Source organism: Physella acuta, unplaced genomic scaffold (assembly GCF_028476545.2).
Source record: "Physella acuta isolate Inbredline_101_S28 unplaced genomic scaffold, ASM2847654v3 ptg000005l, whole genome shotgun sequence".
NCBI lineage: Eukaryota > Metazoa > Mollusca > Gastropoda > Physidae > Physella > Physella acuta.
Window position 1 is genome coordinate 200,269 of NW_026731525.1, and position 16,460 is coordinate 216,728.

Here is a 16,460-nt window from a genome sequence, read left to right on the forward strand (position 1 = left end):
AGATGCTTTACAGAACTATACACAGTCGAAGTTAAGAACACACCACAACTATTTGACATGGATTATAACATGAATGTATAAAATACGGTCCACAAAATTTTAATATAGAGCTGTTCAGAAAAAGAGGCTAAGCATCAAGTGTATTGTTTATGAAGAAATGGAAGGGGGGGGGGGGGTTGTTAATGTTAATGTGTTTTTTTTTAATGAATCAAAATTTGCTGTTTTGTTTGAATTAATATGATTTCGGCGTGTTGGTGAAATTATGAAGTCAAGCATTTTATGAGGTCATTTGAGATTTATGAGTCAAGCTTTTTACAAGGTCATTACAAGGTTTGTAGGTCTAGCTTTTTATAACGACAGCCGAGGATAGGAATAGGAGTAAATTAATGGAAAAAAAATCAAGTAAAGTAATTTATTGAAAAAACTATATTTAACTCTTCAGGTATTAAAGATGTAACTCGCCATGGACTAAAGATTCAACTCACCATGTACTTTAGATTCAACTCACCAGGTACTAAAGATTCAACTCACCAGGTACTAAAGATTCAACTCACTAGGTACTAAAGATTCAACTCACCAGGTACTAAAGATTCAACTCACTAGGTACTAAAGATTCAACTCACTAGGTACTAAAGATTCAACTCACTAGGTACTAAAGATTCAACTCACCAGGTACTATGGTTACCGTGGTCTTTGAGTAGGTGCAGTTGACACCGAAGGGCTCTACGCTGGGGTCGGGCTGGATGGTAACGTACCCCGTGATGGAGTAGGACTCTCCCAGGATTGTCTTGTTACTTTGTAGGAAGGCTTGCAGCGCACTGCATGTTGGGAACACCTCTGTTTGAAAAACACAAAACATGTATTGAAAGAAAATTGTATTTAAAGTTTAAAATTTAAAATAAATAAACCTACGATTTCATACATGATGGTCCTTATAGGCTATTAGTGACTGTTGGTGTTAGATATATTGTGGATGGTGCACATCAAATTTTTAAACCTAGCCCACCTATTCATCTCTCTTGCTTTTAGTTTGCGTCACTAACCATAACAAGAAAACAAACAACGCAACAAATAAACAACGTAACAAACAAACTACGCAACAAACAAACAAAGCAACAAACAAACAGCGCAACAAAAACCGCAAATAACAAACAACACAACAAACAAACAACGCAATTAACAAACAACGCAAAAAAATAACTGCCCGATGCATTTATGTATTGTAAGCTACACTATTTGTAGGTATGGCACTTATAAGCATATAATGTAAGCGCATGTAATAATGATGGTGAAATGCCTTCACCTTTACAGTATATTATGTAAATGCATGCGATAATGAAGGTGAACTACCTGTATTTTAATCATGTAATGTTATCCCATGTAAATGTAATGACAAAGTAGGGAAATCTGAACTTATAGGCTTATAATGTCATTGCAAGTAATGATGAAGGTAAGCTACCTGTACTTATAGGCATGTTATATTACGGCATGTAATGACGAAGGTAGATTACCTGCACACACAAACTCGCCGACCTCCATGACCAACTCCCCACCACTGGCTAACTGGGTAACTTTAGAGAAGTCCAGTTTGTTGATTGGCATGTTCGTCAGGTCCGCTAACGTCCCACTGTCCACACTTTAAAGAAAAATGAATCCAAATATATTTTAGAAGAAAACAACAACAACAACAAAATAAAACTCACACATATACAAGCATACCACAGGTAAACTTCAGTGCTTCTTCCAGACTTTTTTCAATGGATGGGAGTGGGGGGTTGGACACTGTCAAAGCTATATATATATATATTTATATAAATTCCATTACATTCGGGGGGGGGGGGGGGGTAGGGGAAGGGGTAGCGGTAGACTTTCTTCTGGGAGGTGGGGGGCTGGAAGAAGAGATGTCTGGAAGAAACTCTGGTAAACTAGCAGACCACAGGTAAACTAACAGACCACAGGAAAATTAGCAGACTAAACTAGCAGACCACATGATAATTAAACCAGCAGATTATAGGTCAACCAGCAGACGGACGACACCTTTACAAACTTACCTACTCCCGGCTCCGTTGCATTGGCAAGATGTACCACCGGTACCACAAGAGTCTAAAATAGCCGACAGTTTTTTCAAGTCTGTTGTACTACCCTGGTATAACACACCTGAAGAAGGATGGAACATGAACGGTTCAACACGTCATCTTAATTGTACCTTTTTTTGCAGCAAAATAATGTATTTTATGATGTTTGTTTGAAATATATTTAAAGTATTTTTAGGAAGGTTATTTTAAATTATTTTCGATTTCTCAAAAAAAAAAAAAAAAAAAAAAAAACGCATGTGAATTTATAAAGTATTAATAATATTCCGCAACATTATACACATTTTGTTGTGCGTTCACTAGGTGCGCAATTCTTTTTTCTACGAGATTATGTTCTATTTTAAAAAGTTTAAGTATTTAAAAATGGATTAACAATATTGTCCATATCCCGAGTTGCCATCCCGCGTAGTGTTATATATGAATATTCGAGAAAGTTTAGGGGAGATCACTCCCGGTTTATCCTAATATAAAAGACCATGTGCGCACTTCTCTCTCTCTCTGTCCGCAATACTTTTGGCAACGTCGTCAGCCTGTTTAGCAATATATGGAGAACTTAAAGATAAGGACTTTTGTTGAAAATAATATGGTGGACGGTATAAATATATAAACTAAATTTTATTCAAAGAAGGAAAATAAAAATAAAGGCATATTCGAATGTAAATCAGATTTCTAACTAAAGCGTTTATTGTCGTGACAAGAACGTAAGAAACAATGACGTCACATGAAGGAAAGAAAACAAAACTAATGGCGTCATCTTCCAATTTTAAATATAAAGAAATGAACGATCTCATTCAAATTTGATTTAGATCTACTTATCAAGATGTACGCCGATAATGAGTTTCTATACTAACATATTTCAGGCCTTTATTATTTTGTATAAATCTTTGTTTGCTTAGCTATGGAATTAGATAATTTCATTTGAAATAATAGGGCTTATTCACGTAACTTAAGTTTCCTAAATATCCCATTTATTCATCCACAAAGTTAACGTGCCTAAATAGCTGAGGTGGCAGTGTAATAGTTATCATGAAGGTGGTACGGGTTCGAGCCACATTAAGTCCATCTTAAATAATTTTTTTTTTAAAAATCTGAGTGATAAAGTTGGCGGGACACGAGGCAGCTGAAGTAGAGTTCACCTGTTTCTGTCTTCTCAGCATATAAAGCGATTGTGTGGTCAGACCCATGCTCAGCTAAAATAGGTGTTTTTAAAAGACAAAAACACCATAACTACAATTTTAAATGAGTCGGATTTTTTTAGCTATTTAGTTATTTCTTTTATTTGCCACTAATATCGTTCAACTCGTAGTAGAGCACATTGCGTTTTGACGAATAAATTTTTTATAAAATAATTATAAAATATATTTCTCAAACAACTTTAACATTTTCTATAATTGACATAAAAATATTATATAGGCCTTTAATTCACGTGAAATGGGTACCCATGGCTAGTTAGAAGTATATGCGCCATGCTTCACACAACGATAATGTAAGAAAAACCTATATGTAAAATAAAGTTTTACCGTGTACATCAACAGATTCACACAATAAGACATGTAAGAAAAGTCTATTTGTAAAAGAAAGTTTTACCGTGTACATCAACAGATTTACACACTAAGACGTGTAAAAAAAAAGTCGATTTGTAAAAGAAAGTTTTACCGTGTACATCAACAGATTTACACACTAAGACATGTAAGAAAAGTATATTTGTAAAAGAAAGTTTTATCGTGTACATCAACAGATTTACACACTAAGACGTTTAAGAAAAGTATATTTGTAAAAGAAAGTTTTACCGTGTACATCAACAGATTTACACACTAAGACGTGTAAGAAAAGTATATTTGTAAAAGAAAGTTTTACCGTGTACATCAACAGATTTACACACTAAGACATGTAAGAAGAATCTATTTGTAAAATAAAGATATACACTATACATCAACAGATTTACAAACTAAGACTGTAAGACTTGTAAGAAAAGTCTATTTGTTAAAAAATTGTTTACCCTGTACATCAACAGATTTACACACTAAGACATGTAAGAAGAATCTATTTGTAAATTAAAGATATACCCTGTACATCAACAGATTTACAAACTAAGACTGTAAGACTTGTAAGAAAAGTATATTTGTAAAAAAAATGTTTACCCTGTACATCAACAGATTTACACACTAAGACATGTAAGAAGAATCTATTTGTAAAATAAATATATACCCTGTACGTCAACAGATTTACACACTAAGACATGTAAGAAGAATCTAGATCTATTTGTAAAAGAAAGTTTTACCCTGTAAATCAACAGATTTACACACTAAGACATGTAAGAAAAGTCTATTTGTAAAAGAAAGTTTTACCCTGTAAATCAACAGATTTACACAATAAGACATGTAAGGAGAATCTAGATCTATTTGTAAAAGAAAAGTTTTACCCTGTAAATCAACAGATTTACACAATAAGGCATGTAAGAAGAATCTAGATCTATTTGTAAAAGAAAAGTTTTACCCTGTAAATCAACAGATTTACACAATAAGGCATGTAAGAAGAATCTAGATCTATTTGTAAAAGAAAAGTTTTACCCTGTACGTCAACAGATTTACAGCTGACCGTGACCTCCTGGAAGCAGTAAGTTGACCTAGATTTGAGACCCTCCAGTTGGGCTTTGCTGGCTTGTAGGTATTCAAATGTCCAGACGGAATCTTTAATGGTTTTCTGGGGCGGTGATAACAAATAACAACAATATGGTTTTAAAAGTTGTTTTTTTTTTAAATGCAAAATTTAGTCAAAAATACACACGGTAAATACATTTAGACATCTACCAGTCACATTGTATTTTATTAAAAAAAAATTAATTTAGCTAAAACATATTTTAGCCCCATTGATTAATTAGTTTAAGTTAATTTTTCAAAGCGAGAAAATTAAAAAAAACACAAACAGGAAAAACCTTATGTTTTGAAAAAAGCACCTCGTAAAACCAGAGGCGTAGCGAACCATTTTAGCACCCGGAATGAACTATCGGTTTTGCGCCCCCGCCCATTTATATATTTATTTACATTAATTTTGACGAAATGTGAAGGCCGTTCTTTGCAAGTCACTATCCCGTAAAAGTTTTTATTTTAATTAGTCTGGAATTTTAATTGAGTTTAATTCAGAAATGAAGCTCATAAAGAACTTTTTTTTTTACCTTATTTGGCGCCCGTTAGGCTCGGCGCCCGGGGCAGTCGCCCCACCTTCTCTCCCCTAGCTACGCCTCTGCGTAAAACTACAATTACAAATTATATTTTAAACGCGTTGATAACCCAAATTAACTTACCGGTGACATGTCCTTGTGGTTCACTACAGTTTTTCCTTGAGGTGGCTTCTCCGTGAATAGACAAAGTACATTGAATGGAGCGAGAGGGCCGGCTGGAAAACAATATCAAACTAATTAAGTTCTCTGTTTTTTAGGTTTTGCAATATTTATTACCTTAAGATTAAGTGTAGATGTTGTTTTAAATTATTTAATTCTGTTTACACTCCCAATTAAAACACATTTTTTTCTTGAAATTCGAGTGAAAATTAAATATGAACAAATTGTTAATGAAAGTCTAATTAGGTTGATTGCATTAATTAAAATTAATTACTGGAGCCGTCTGGGTCGATGAGGTAAGTGCCTGTACGGGTAACGCCAGCCTGTCTGTACTTCTCGCAGTTGGGCTCAATGGCTGAAATATATAGTAATTTATTAGATTTGTGGATTAGTTTGGTTCAATGGCTGAAATGTATAGTAATTTATTAGGTTTGTGGATCAGTTTGGTACAATGGCTGAAATATAAAGTATTTTATTAGATGTGTGGATCTTTAAGGGTAAATGGCTGAAATATAGAGTGAGTTATTATTCAGCTAAAACATAAATTATATTTCCTGGTCTTACCAAAAGGCCTGCCAGCACACTGCAGTGGACCCAATGTGTAAGTTCCGCTCTTCCTGTCCCCAATTTCAGCGGTTAGCTTGACCACTGGCAGGTCCGTCTTGTTGACCACGAGACCGAAGTCGCTTCTGGTGACCCCGTCGCCGATGTCACAGTTGCACTTGACGTTTGGAGCGTCACAGGAGTTGGTGGTTCCACAGCCGCAGGATCCCTGGACACCGTTGGCACCAGCGAAGTAGTTAAGCTTGCGTTTGTCGCCAGCTACGGTCAGGTAGCCTCCGCCGGCCATAAGTCTGGAGCTCTGAGGGTAGAGAAGGGTGTTTTAATATAGAGGGAAGGCCCGTTATCACAGTACACTATGCCGTGGTCACAGTGAGCCCTTCTTCATCTGCCCCACGGGTCTAAAAGCGTAGCTTTTAATACAGAAAGAAGGGCTGCACTAGCGCTAAAGTTTAACAATTATTAGCCCAAAACGGTTGAGTCATTTTGACATAATCAGTGTGCTTTCAGATACATTTGGAGGTCGAGCAAAATAACAAAGGCGTGTATTATGTCAGCTGCATTATATATTAGACATAAATAAGACTATTTAAAAATAAGAAGATAGTGACTTTCTAAAGACCCCTGGATGTGCTATGTCTTTTGAAAAAAATTGTTAAGACTTCCAATATTATACGTATTTAAATTCTATGATGTAGCTCTGGTAATGCAACAAAAAAAAACCAAGTCTAATTTTTCATTAGCAAAAATAATACTCCTAAAATAAAACCACCGCAGATTAATCTAAAGACCAAACACGCACCTACAAACACACGCACCAATGACGCACGCACACAAGCAGACTTTGAAATTGTTGAGCTTACTTGGCATGTAAATTCTACAGACTGGGAGCAGAAAACAGATCCTGAGATGAGTCCCAGAATTCTGGGGAGATCAGTGGTGTAGTCCACGCTGGTGCCATCTGGTGTGGTTGGGGTCACGACTGGGCTGAAACCATGCATAAAAAAATGTATAGTGTGATGTTTGGATGTACACATTAAAAGTTTTTAAAATGTATGTTAAAGTTACATTTATTTCCCCTTAATTAAATTAAGATTTTCATCGTGTTTCAAAAGAAAAAGATTTAAAACTACAAGTGGGATTAATCTCACCATTGACTTTTACATTATTGAGAACGGTTTTAAAATTAATATTTTTTTTTACTCTTGCACGCCTGCGTCCATGAAAACGAGAGCACAACTTTAATTTAAACATCAAAGTAAAGCCGACAGTAGGAACATAATAATAAGACATACGGTTGTGTTGAAAACATTCGTGTAGTTTAGTTACTTCGCCTGCTTAAGACCCACACCCACCATCTGGGATATCTAGTTTGTGATCTGAAATTTCAAAGTCATTACCTGAGAGGTGGGATTCTTGTGACACCCACGTGATAATAATCCAGGTTGCAGTAGACAAGGAACGGTTCCAGAATACCTGCACTATCCACGTCAATGTAGTAGGCTCCGGAGTCCTTGTACTTGTAGGTGAACTTCGCATCGTGGCAGTTTTTGGGTACACCAGCTAGTAGAGAAATAATAAGGAATATTGGGACAATAAATAATAGCACGGTACTACAGCTGGTAGAGAGTTAATAGGAAAATTAATAGGAAAATTGGGACATTTCTTTAGTGAAATAATTAAACAATAGCAAAATGAAAAGTACTTTAACTAAACACTTCAGTGCGAGTTTAAATTTTCTTACAAATCAGTAATGTGTAATCGTTTACTTAAATACTCAGGGAGTGATCTCCTCCAAACTTTCTCGAATATTCTTATATAAAACAACAGGGGATGGGAACTCGGGCTAAACATGATTTTTAATCCATTTTAAATACTTAAAGTTTTAAAAATAGAATAAAATCTCGTAGAAAGAGGAATTGCACACCAAGTGAACGCCAAAGAAAATGTGCATAATAGTGCGGAATATTTTTAGTACTTTATAAATTTACATTCTTTTTTTTTAGAAATCGTAAATTACTACTTCCGGTCAACGAAAATTACTCAAATTTGAAGGAAGGTAGAGAATTAAATCTTTTACTTACATGTGAAATTTCATTTATCTGTCCGAAATATTACTCAAGTTATAGGCTTTTGAAAAATTCAAAGTAAAAAAAGTACCACTTCCGGTGTTTACAGACACACAGACACACATGCACATACACACAGACATACGGACAAGATTGCAAAATTATGTTTTTCCGTATCAGTGAGGTGTAAAACGTCGAGATTTGCAAAAATCTCGATTATTTTTTTTTTGCACGATTACAAGATTTTCTCTATACTTCGTATATACGAGAAAGTAAAAATGTACGTAAGGCTATGGAGTAAGCTTGAATTTACAAAGGGAGTACTTTTGTGCAGTTTTCTATTGTATTCAGAGCTCAGCGCTGATTGTTACCTGAGGGCGTGTCTGAGCAGACGAGAGGAGACACAGTCACCGCGCCCTTGTTGGTGGTCGTCTGGTTGAAGTCGATCCTCACCACGGGCAGCTGGCTCTTGTCCAGGACGTTGGCGGTCTCGGTGGTCACAGAGGTCTGGGTACCGTCACAGTAGCAGCTGGATGGGCAGCTCTTGACCTCACCACATGCGCACTAGAAGTAAGGGTCAGGGTTTTGTTAATTCCATTTCAAATCGAGTTTAAAAAAAATGCATAGGCTTTTACAAACAAGGTTCTCATTTTTGTTAATTCAATTAGAAAGTCTTGCTTAAATTTTAACCCTTAAATGCATAATGATGCAGAGCTGCAACCTACCAGTTGCCTTCCCATTAAATATTAGGCAAAACATGTTTGATTCTGTGCATCGCGCGGTTTGACAGCTATAATGTTAACGAACAGCCTGCGCATGTCTAAGTGACCTAGATTTTTACTACCGTCAAGCCGATCTCAAATTCGTGCATGCTCACAACGTTTTTTATCTTAGCATTTTTCATTTATGTTTCAACGTTCATCAAAGTCGGATAAACTTGTATTGAAATTAAAAAAAAAAATTCCTTATTACTTAATGTTAGTATTACATCTCGTTTGTGTTGTTGTTCAAAATCTATTCATACTTTATTTGACCTATTTTTGAACTATTTTTTTCTTTATACATTAGAATTGGTCATTATATAGTACCTTGATTTTCTTCTAGTCTCAGCAACTTCATTATGAAATCAAAGGAAGATTCTCACTGAGCATGAACTACAATACATAGCAGATCACTTTAGTGAAATAGGTGACTTGAGTGAAGGTAAAGAATTATATGATGTAGATGCTCTTGTTGATCCAGAATATCTTCCTGGATCTCTTGGGCCAGTGTGGACCCTGGATCTCCTGCACCAGTGTGGACCCTGGATCTCCTGGACCACTTTGGACCCTGAATATCCAAGACCAGCGTGGACCCTGGATCTTCTTTACCAATGTGGACCCTGGATCTCCTGCAGCAGTGTGGACCCTGAATCTCCTGCACCAGTTTGGACCCTGGATCTCCTGGACCAGTGTGGACCCTGGATCTCCTGCACCAGTGTGGAACCTGAATCTCCTTGACCAATGTGGAACCTGAATCTCCTGGATCAGTGTGGACCCTAGATATCCTGGACCAGTGTGGACCCTGGATCTCCTGCACCAGTGTGGAACCTGAATCTCCTTGACCAGTGTGGACCCTGAATCTCCAGGACCAGTGTCGACCCTGAATCTCCAGGACCAGTGTGGACCCTGAATCTCCAGGACCAGCGTGGACCCTGGATCTCCTGCACCAGTGTGGACCCTGGATCTCCTGCACCAGTGTGGACCCTGAATCTCCTTGACCAATGTGGAACCTGAATCTCCTGGATCAGTGTTGGCACTGGAACTCCTGGACCAAAGTGGACACCAAGTCTCATGGACTGGTGCACGTGACAAGTGCAAATACCCATCATGTAAAGCATATGCTCAAACAGTTTGTGACAAGCGCAACGTGTATCTTTTTTGCAACAAGATCTACAACTGTCTTAAAAATTATCACCTCAGTGCATAATGTTGAAGACATGGAACAATTAGTTTTTAATTAAAGTACATGTTTAAATTAAAAAATATTTTTTCTTTACTGTATTCTGTATATAGACCTACTCTCAAAACGCTTAAAAATTATTTTTTTCAATGATTTTCAATGATTTAAAAAAATCATCTGAGCTGGTAGACTCTAAAACAACATTGATTCTCTATATTTCCTTAACTGCGTACTTTAAACAACGAACTGTTATAAAACCAACAAATCTTTAGACATTAAAAAGCATTAAAAAATTAACTAAAACCTTTGAGCTTAACTTAAAATTTGGAAATGATATCAGAATACCCACTAAATAAAGCCTTTTTCTGCTTGAAATAATTTTAGTGCGATATTTTTTTTAAAGAAAAGGATTATCTTCTAGATAGGTTTAAAAATATGCCAGTATTATAAAAATAAATAAATAATATTGCGGGGTGATCTCCCCTAAACTTTCTCGAATATTTTTATATAACACTACGGGGGATGGCACATCGGGATATAGACAATATTGTTAATCCATTTTTAATTACTTAAACTTTTGAAAATAGAATAGATTATCGGAGAAACAAGGTAATTAAAAAGTCTAGTGACAATTTTAGCGCAATTTCCTTATGTTATCTAAAAATAGCTCTGTCGTAGCGTAAATCAAGAGCAGGGTTAGTAAAACCATTTGTTAGTTATTAAAACGTTTTTTATTAATTACTTTCTCGTATATACGAAGTATAGAGAAAGTCTTGTAATCGTGCAAAAAAAAAAAAAAAAAATCGAGATTTTTACAAATCTCGACGTTTTACACCTCACTGATACGGAAAAACATAATTTTGCAATCTTGTCCGTATGTCTGTGTGTCTGTCTGTGTGTCTGTCTGTCTGTCCGTGTGTAAACACGATAACTTGAGTACCATTACAGCTAGGTTGATGAAATTTCATATATAAGTATTTTATCAAAATCGTAGATCCGTATCAACTTTTGAGCGATTTCCGATAACCGGAAGTGGTACTTTTCCTACTTTGAATTTTTCAAAAGCCTATAACTTGAGTACTATTTCAGATAGATAAATGAAATTTCACACGTAAGTAACAGATCTAATTCTCTACCTTCTTTTAAATTTTGAGTAATTTCCGTTGACTGGAAGTAGTACTTTACGCTACTTCCGATTTCTCAAAAAACTAATGTAAATTTTAAAAGTACTAATAATATTGCGCACTATTATGCGCTATTTTATTTGGCGTTCACTTGGTGTGCAATTAATTTGCCTACGAGATTTTATTCTATTTTTAAAACTCTAAGTATTTAAAATGGATTAAAAATCATGTCTATAGCCCGAGTTCCCATCCCCTGTTATTTTATATGAGAATATTCGAGAAAGTTTAGGGGAGATCACTCCCGGTTTATTTTTTTTTCAGTATTTTACATGTTTTATTTACAATAGAGTTACATGACTAAAAACCATTTCGCGCATAGCTACCGAACGTGACGTCGCAGCCATTGAACGTGATGGCGTAGCTATTGAACGTGATGACGCGTGTGGTGTGGTTGGATAAAAATGCCTACTAATTCGGTCCAAATTTTAATTAATTCAAAATTTTTTTTTGTGACTGAACGAAAGGATATTTTTGAAAACTTTCTTCGGCAATATTATTCTAAATTATGGCAGAAATCGATTGGCAAATGTTTCAAGTCGCTAAGTGGTCTGGTTGCCGAGATATGGGCCAAAAAACTGCATTTTTTCGAGGTTTTTTGGCTTTTTCGGGAAATCCATGAAAGAAACCCGGAACTTTGTTGGCCTATGTGCATCCTCGTAACTTGCTTAACATAATTGCTTTTGGAACTAGTCATCGATATTGCTTCGTTGAGGAGAAGATACGACTTAAAGCTGCGGACACACATCCATTAATTCATACATTCATACATCCAGAAATGACGGGTTAATAAACGCAATTCTCCAGAATGGAAATTGCGCTAAAAATAATTGCTCACCAAGTGAATGTCTAACAATGTGTATAATAGTGCAGACTGTTATTAGTACTTTATTAATTCATACGAGCCGACCCGCAGCGTATCATACGCCGCTATTTAGTTGTTTTATTTTCTACTTTTCAGTAATTCATAATTTGTAAATTCGACAGTACCAATGCTGCCACTGAAAATATTTGCTTTAAAACACTAACCCCCCCCCCCCTTTCCACTAACCCCGATACTACACCCCCCCCCGTGAAAGCAGCCTCCTCTTAGTTATTTCTTAGTTACCTCCTGTAAGTTTAAAATCGAACTAAATTATCTGCCCATAATAGAAACCCGGCTGTACAGCTCTACGATTTGTAAACATTTAGCTTTGTAAAAATTTAGAGTGAACACCGCTCACCAGACAATGTTGGGGTGGGGTGGGGGTGGTAGTGATAGTGATAGAGAGAAAGAGAGGGGACTGCAAGGAGGCGCTTGCAGCTTGTTTTCTAACGGCTCGAAGAGGAGAATTATATATATAGATGCGTTATTAAGAAATCAGAAATAGCTTAAATTACTACTTCTGGTCAACGGAAATTACTCAAAATTAGAGTGAAGTAGAAAATTAGATTTTCTACTTCTAAGTGAAATTGTATTTATATATCTTAAACAGTTCTGAAGTTATACGCTTTTGAAAAATCAAAAGAAAAAGCTTTATTTTCCGGTTACCGGAAATCGCTGAAAAGTTGATACAGAACTACAAATTTGATATAATACCTGTACATGAAATTTCATCAACCTAGCTGTAACGGCACTCAAGTTATCGTGTTCACAGACATACATACACACATACATACATATACACACACACAGACACAGAGACATACGGACAGAATTGCAAAGCCCAATTTTTCCGTAGAACGCCAAAAAATCTGCATTTATAATTTTTGCCCGATTAAAATAAGTCCCGTATACTATTTGATGAAGTTCTGAGGTGTAAAACGATGAAAACTGTCAATATTTCATGTGATTTTTGTGCACGATTACAATACTTCCTCTATACTCTGTATACGAGAAAGTAATAAAAAAAATAACTGACCATCCCATCTTTATTGCTTCCCCAGTTTCTGTGTTGTTTGCCGTAAGCATCGTACCAGGCGGTATCTGGTAGGAGTTTGAATCCTCTGTTACAGGAGAATCTGAAATGTTTTGTTACAGTCAGTTATGTTAGCTTATAAAAAAATAAACACTGCATTGATACTCACAACTGTATTATTTATTTAAAAAGCGACAACTGCATGTGTAGGCCCTACACACAACTTCGAAATTACAACTGCATGTATACACACAACTGTGCTGTTTATTTAGACAGTAGTACTGAAGAGATGCGTGAAAAAAACTCTGGAAAGGGTCAGCTGAGCTAACGATACATACAACTGACCAACAGATACGTTGTGACGGTGAATCTATTACAGACCAGTGTTTCTTCCAGACTTTTTTCTCCGGTTGGGGGGGGGGGGGGGGGGGGAGTGCCCTTGAAATTTTCCTGAGGAGGGGGCGGTCAGTGTTAAAAGTATATTTTTTTCTATATAAATTCCATTTCGTCCGGGGGAGGGGATGAAACACTGCTACAGACACATACGAATATGGCAGAACTCTAGCAGCTAAGCTTTGAGCTGATGACACAAATGTTAATATATTTCGAGTACAAAGAAAGAGAATGGTTTTTTCCGAACGTACAATTTAAAGAATATTGAACCTAATTTTACCCCTTCATTTACCGAGGTCACAGAAACAAATGAACTTTAAATCGCCAGCTCCAAGTTAAAAAAGAACTTTAATTTACTTTATTAAAATTTACGAAATATTCTGATATTAATTAGGTAACATTTAAGATATGAGGTAAAAAACAACTTACGAGAATGACTGGTAGCAGTTAGGTTACATTTAAGATGTGAGGTAAAAAACAACTTACGAGAATGACTGGTAGCAGTTAGGTAACATTTAACATATGAGGTAAACAAACAACTTACGAGAATGACTGGTAGCAGAAGACAGAGTTCTCCAGCAGGGGGGTGATGTCGCTGGGTTTTGGCTCGTAGGTGATGTCCACTGGACCTGGGGTGTCGGGGACGACCTTGGGGAAAGGTCCGGTTGCTGGCACTTTGGTTAGGATGGCTTTGTTCACCAGTTCGCAAAATACCTGTATAAGAATACAACATACAGGAGTGGTTAGGATAGCTTTGTTCACCAGTTCGCAAAATACCTGTATAAGAATACAGCATCCAGGAGTGGTTAGGATAGCTTTGTTGTCCAGTTCGCAAAATACTAGCACAAGAATACAACATAGAAGAGTAGTTGGTAAGAATAGCTTTGTTGTCCATTTCACATTTTACCCGTACAAGAGTTCAGCAAATTGGAGAAGAATGTTACACACGAATGTTAGGAGAAGATGCAAGATGAGCATTAATTTGTAAACTGAGCTTACATTAGAGATTAAACGTGAAACACTTAAAGGTAGGGTGTGTGAGATTTAGCTGTTAAATATGCAGTCATAGACTGTAAACGCTTTACTGACAATTTGTATGCCATAAATGACTGATTTACAGTTAGATGTAGGTGATCACAAATTATTCACTTACGGTGAGATGATAGAGAATGACTTACAGTCAAATATAAAGAATTGACTTACAATAATTTATGAAAGATTTAACTTACAGTCAGATATGAGTGATTGACATCCAGACAGGTATGAGTGATTGACTTACAGTCAGATATGAGTGATTGACTTACAGTCAGATATGAGTGATTGACTTACAGTCAGATATGAGTGATTGACTTACAGTCAGATATGAGTGATTGACTTACAGTCAGATATGAGTGATTGACTTACAGTCAGATATGAGTGATTGACTTACAGTCATATATGAGTGATTGACTTACAGTCAGATATGAGTGATTGACTTACAGTCAGATATGAGTGATTGACTTACAGTCAGATATGAGTGATTGATTTACAGTCAGATATGAGTGATTGACTTACAGTGAAGGCGTTGGCTGGTCCGGTAAAGTCAGGATCGATGACGTATTTGTTGCCGCTGACAAAGTTTGGAATGTCCTTACATGATCTGGGCAAGGCTGTCGGAAAACACATCAATATCACACACACTATATATATATATATATATATATATATATATATATATATATATATATATATATATATATATATATATATTAATACTAATAGTTTCGCTGTCTGTGTATCTATCTGTGTATCTGACAAGAACGCTCTAGAGAAAACACAAGCGAAGCCCCACCCCCGCGTAAGAACGTCTGAGCCCCCACCCTCCCCAACTCAAAAGAAATTTCTTCATCGATACTCTATAATAAAATTACCGCCTAATGAATGTGTCTAATCTAAAAAGTGTTTTTCTTGCAATTTCTTTAATGCAATTCTTCGGGTAGTGGCTAAGCGCGACACAAGTGTTTCTTTCAGCCTTTTTTCTCCCCGGAGGGAGGACCTTTTTCTAATCTAAAAAGTGTTTAGAGTGCAGTTTTTTTTTCAAGCATCTCTTACGGTAGGGGCGAAGCCCCGCCCAGATTCTTCCTTTAGTTTGTATGATTTACAAATGCAACCAGTGTTTCTTTCAGACTTTTTCCTCCCCGGAGAGGGGTGGGGGTACTTGAAATTTTCGGGGGCGGAAGTAGAATTTTCTGGGAGGGGGCGGACACTGGAAAAAGTATATAATTATATTTCGTTGAATGGGACGGTAGACATGTTTTGGAGTGTGTATGTGGCGGGGGGGGGGGGGGGGGAGGAGGCCGAAGCCCCCTCCTCACAAGTAGAGTTGCCTGAAAGAAACTCTAAATGCGACTTTTGTCATGAATGCGATTAGGTGCATGGTTTAGGGATATGCCTATGACTATATTTTGTATACATTAAAGTACCGAGAAAATAGACAGCACTATCAGCCTAGCGCCCGTTGTATCCTTCCTCAACGGGCCATTTTTCTCGTATATATATATATATATATATATATATATATATATATATATATATATATATATATATATATATATATATATATATATATATATATATATATATATATATATATATATATATATATATATATTTATATATATATATATATTTATATATATATATATATTTATATATATATATATATATATATATATATATATATATATATATATATATATATATATATATATATATATATATATATATATATATATATATATATATATATATATATATATATATATATATATATATATGGAAATATTCATCTCTTTATATTTAGTCAATTCAACGGAAACATCAATATCACACAATTTAGTCATTACATCTGAGGATACTTAAATACGAATCGGTATGAATATATTTACATTTCAACTAATCTGTTGGCAGTAGAATATAAGCATGATCCATAGTTAAAGCTAAGC

General features: G+C 35.8%; 1 protein-coding gene across 1 annotated transcript in view; it reads right to left on the reverse strand.

Annotated features, from left to right (window-relative positions):
• Positions 1-16,460, reverse strand: part of LOC131936362 (uncharacterized) — a 73,958-nt gene that overhangs the window by 40,731 nt on the left and 16,767 nt on the right. Inside the window, exons 9-21 of the mRNA XM_059293345.1 lie at positions 15,031-15,125; positions 14,021-14,190; positions 13,087-13,186; positions 8,435-8,627; positions 7,395-7,557; positions 6,858-6,981; positions 5,998-6,295; positions 5,708-5,788; positions 5,398-5,489; positions 4,664-4,796; positions 2,052-2,157; positions 1,512-1,636; positions 670-837 (exon numbers count right to left, since the gene is read on the reverse strand). Coding sequence (XP_059149328.1) covers positions 670-837; positions 1,512-1,636; positions 2,052-2,157; positions 4,664-4,796; positions 5,398-5,489; positions 5,708-5,788; positions 5,998-6,295; positions 6,858-6,981; positions 7,395-7,557; positions 8,435-8,627; positions 13,087-13,186; positions 14,021-14,190; positions 15,031-15,125 — 1,848 coding nt within the window. The remainder of the gene's footprint in view (positions 1-669; positions 838-1,511; positions 1,637-2,051; positions 2,158-4,663; positions 4,797-5,397; positions 5,490-5,707; positions 5,789-5,997; positions 6,296-6,857; positions 6,982-7,394; positions 7,558-8,434; positions 8,628-13,086; positions 13,187-14,020; positions 14,191-15,030; positions 15,126-16,460) is intronic.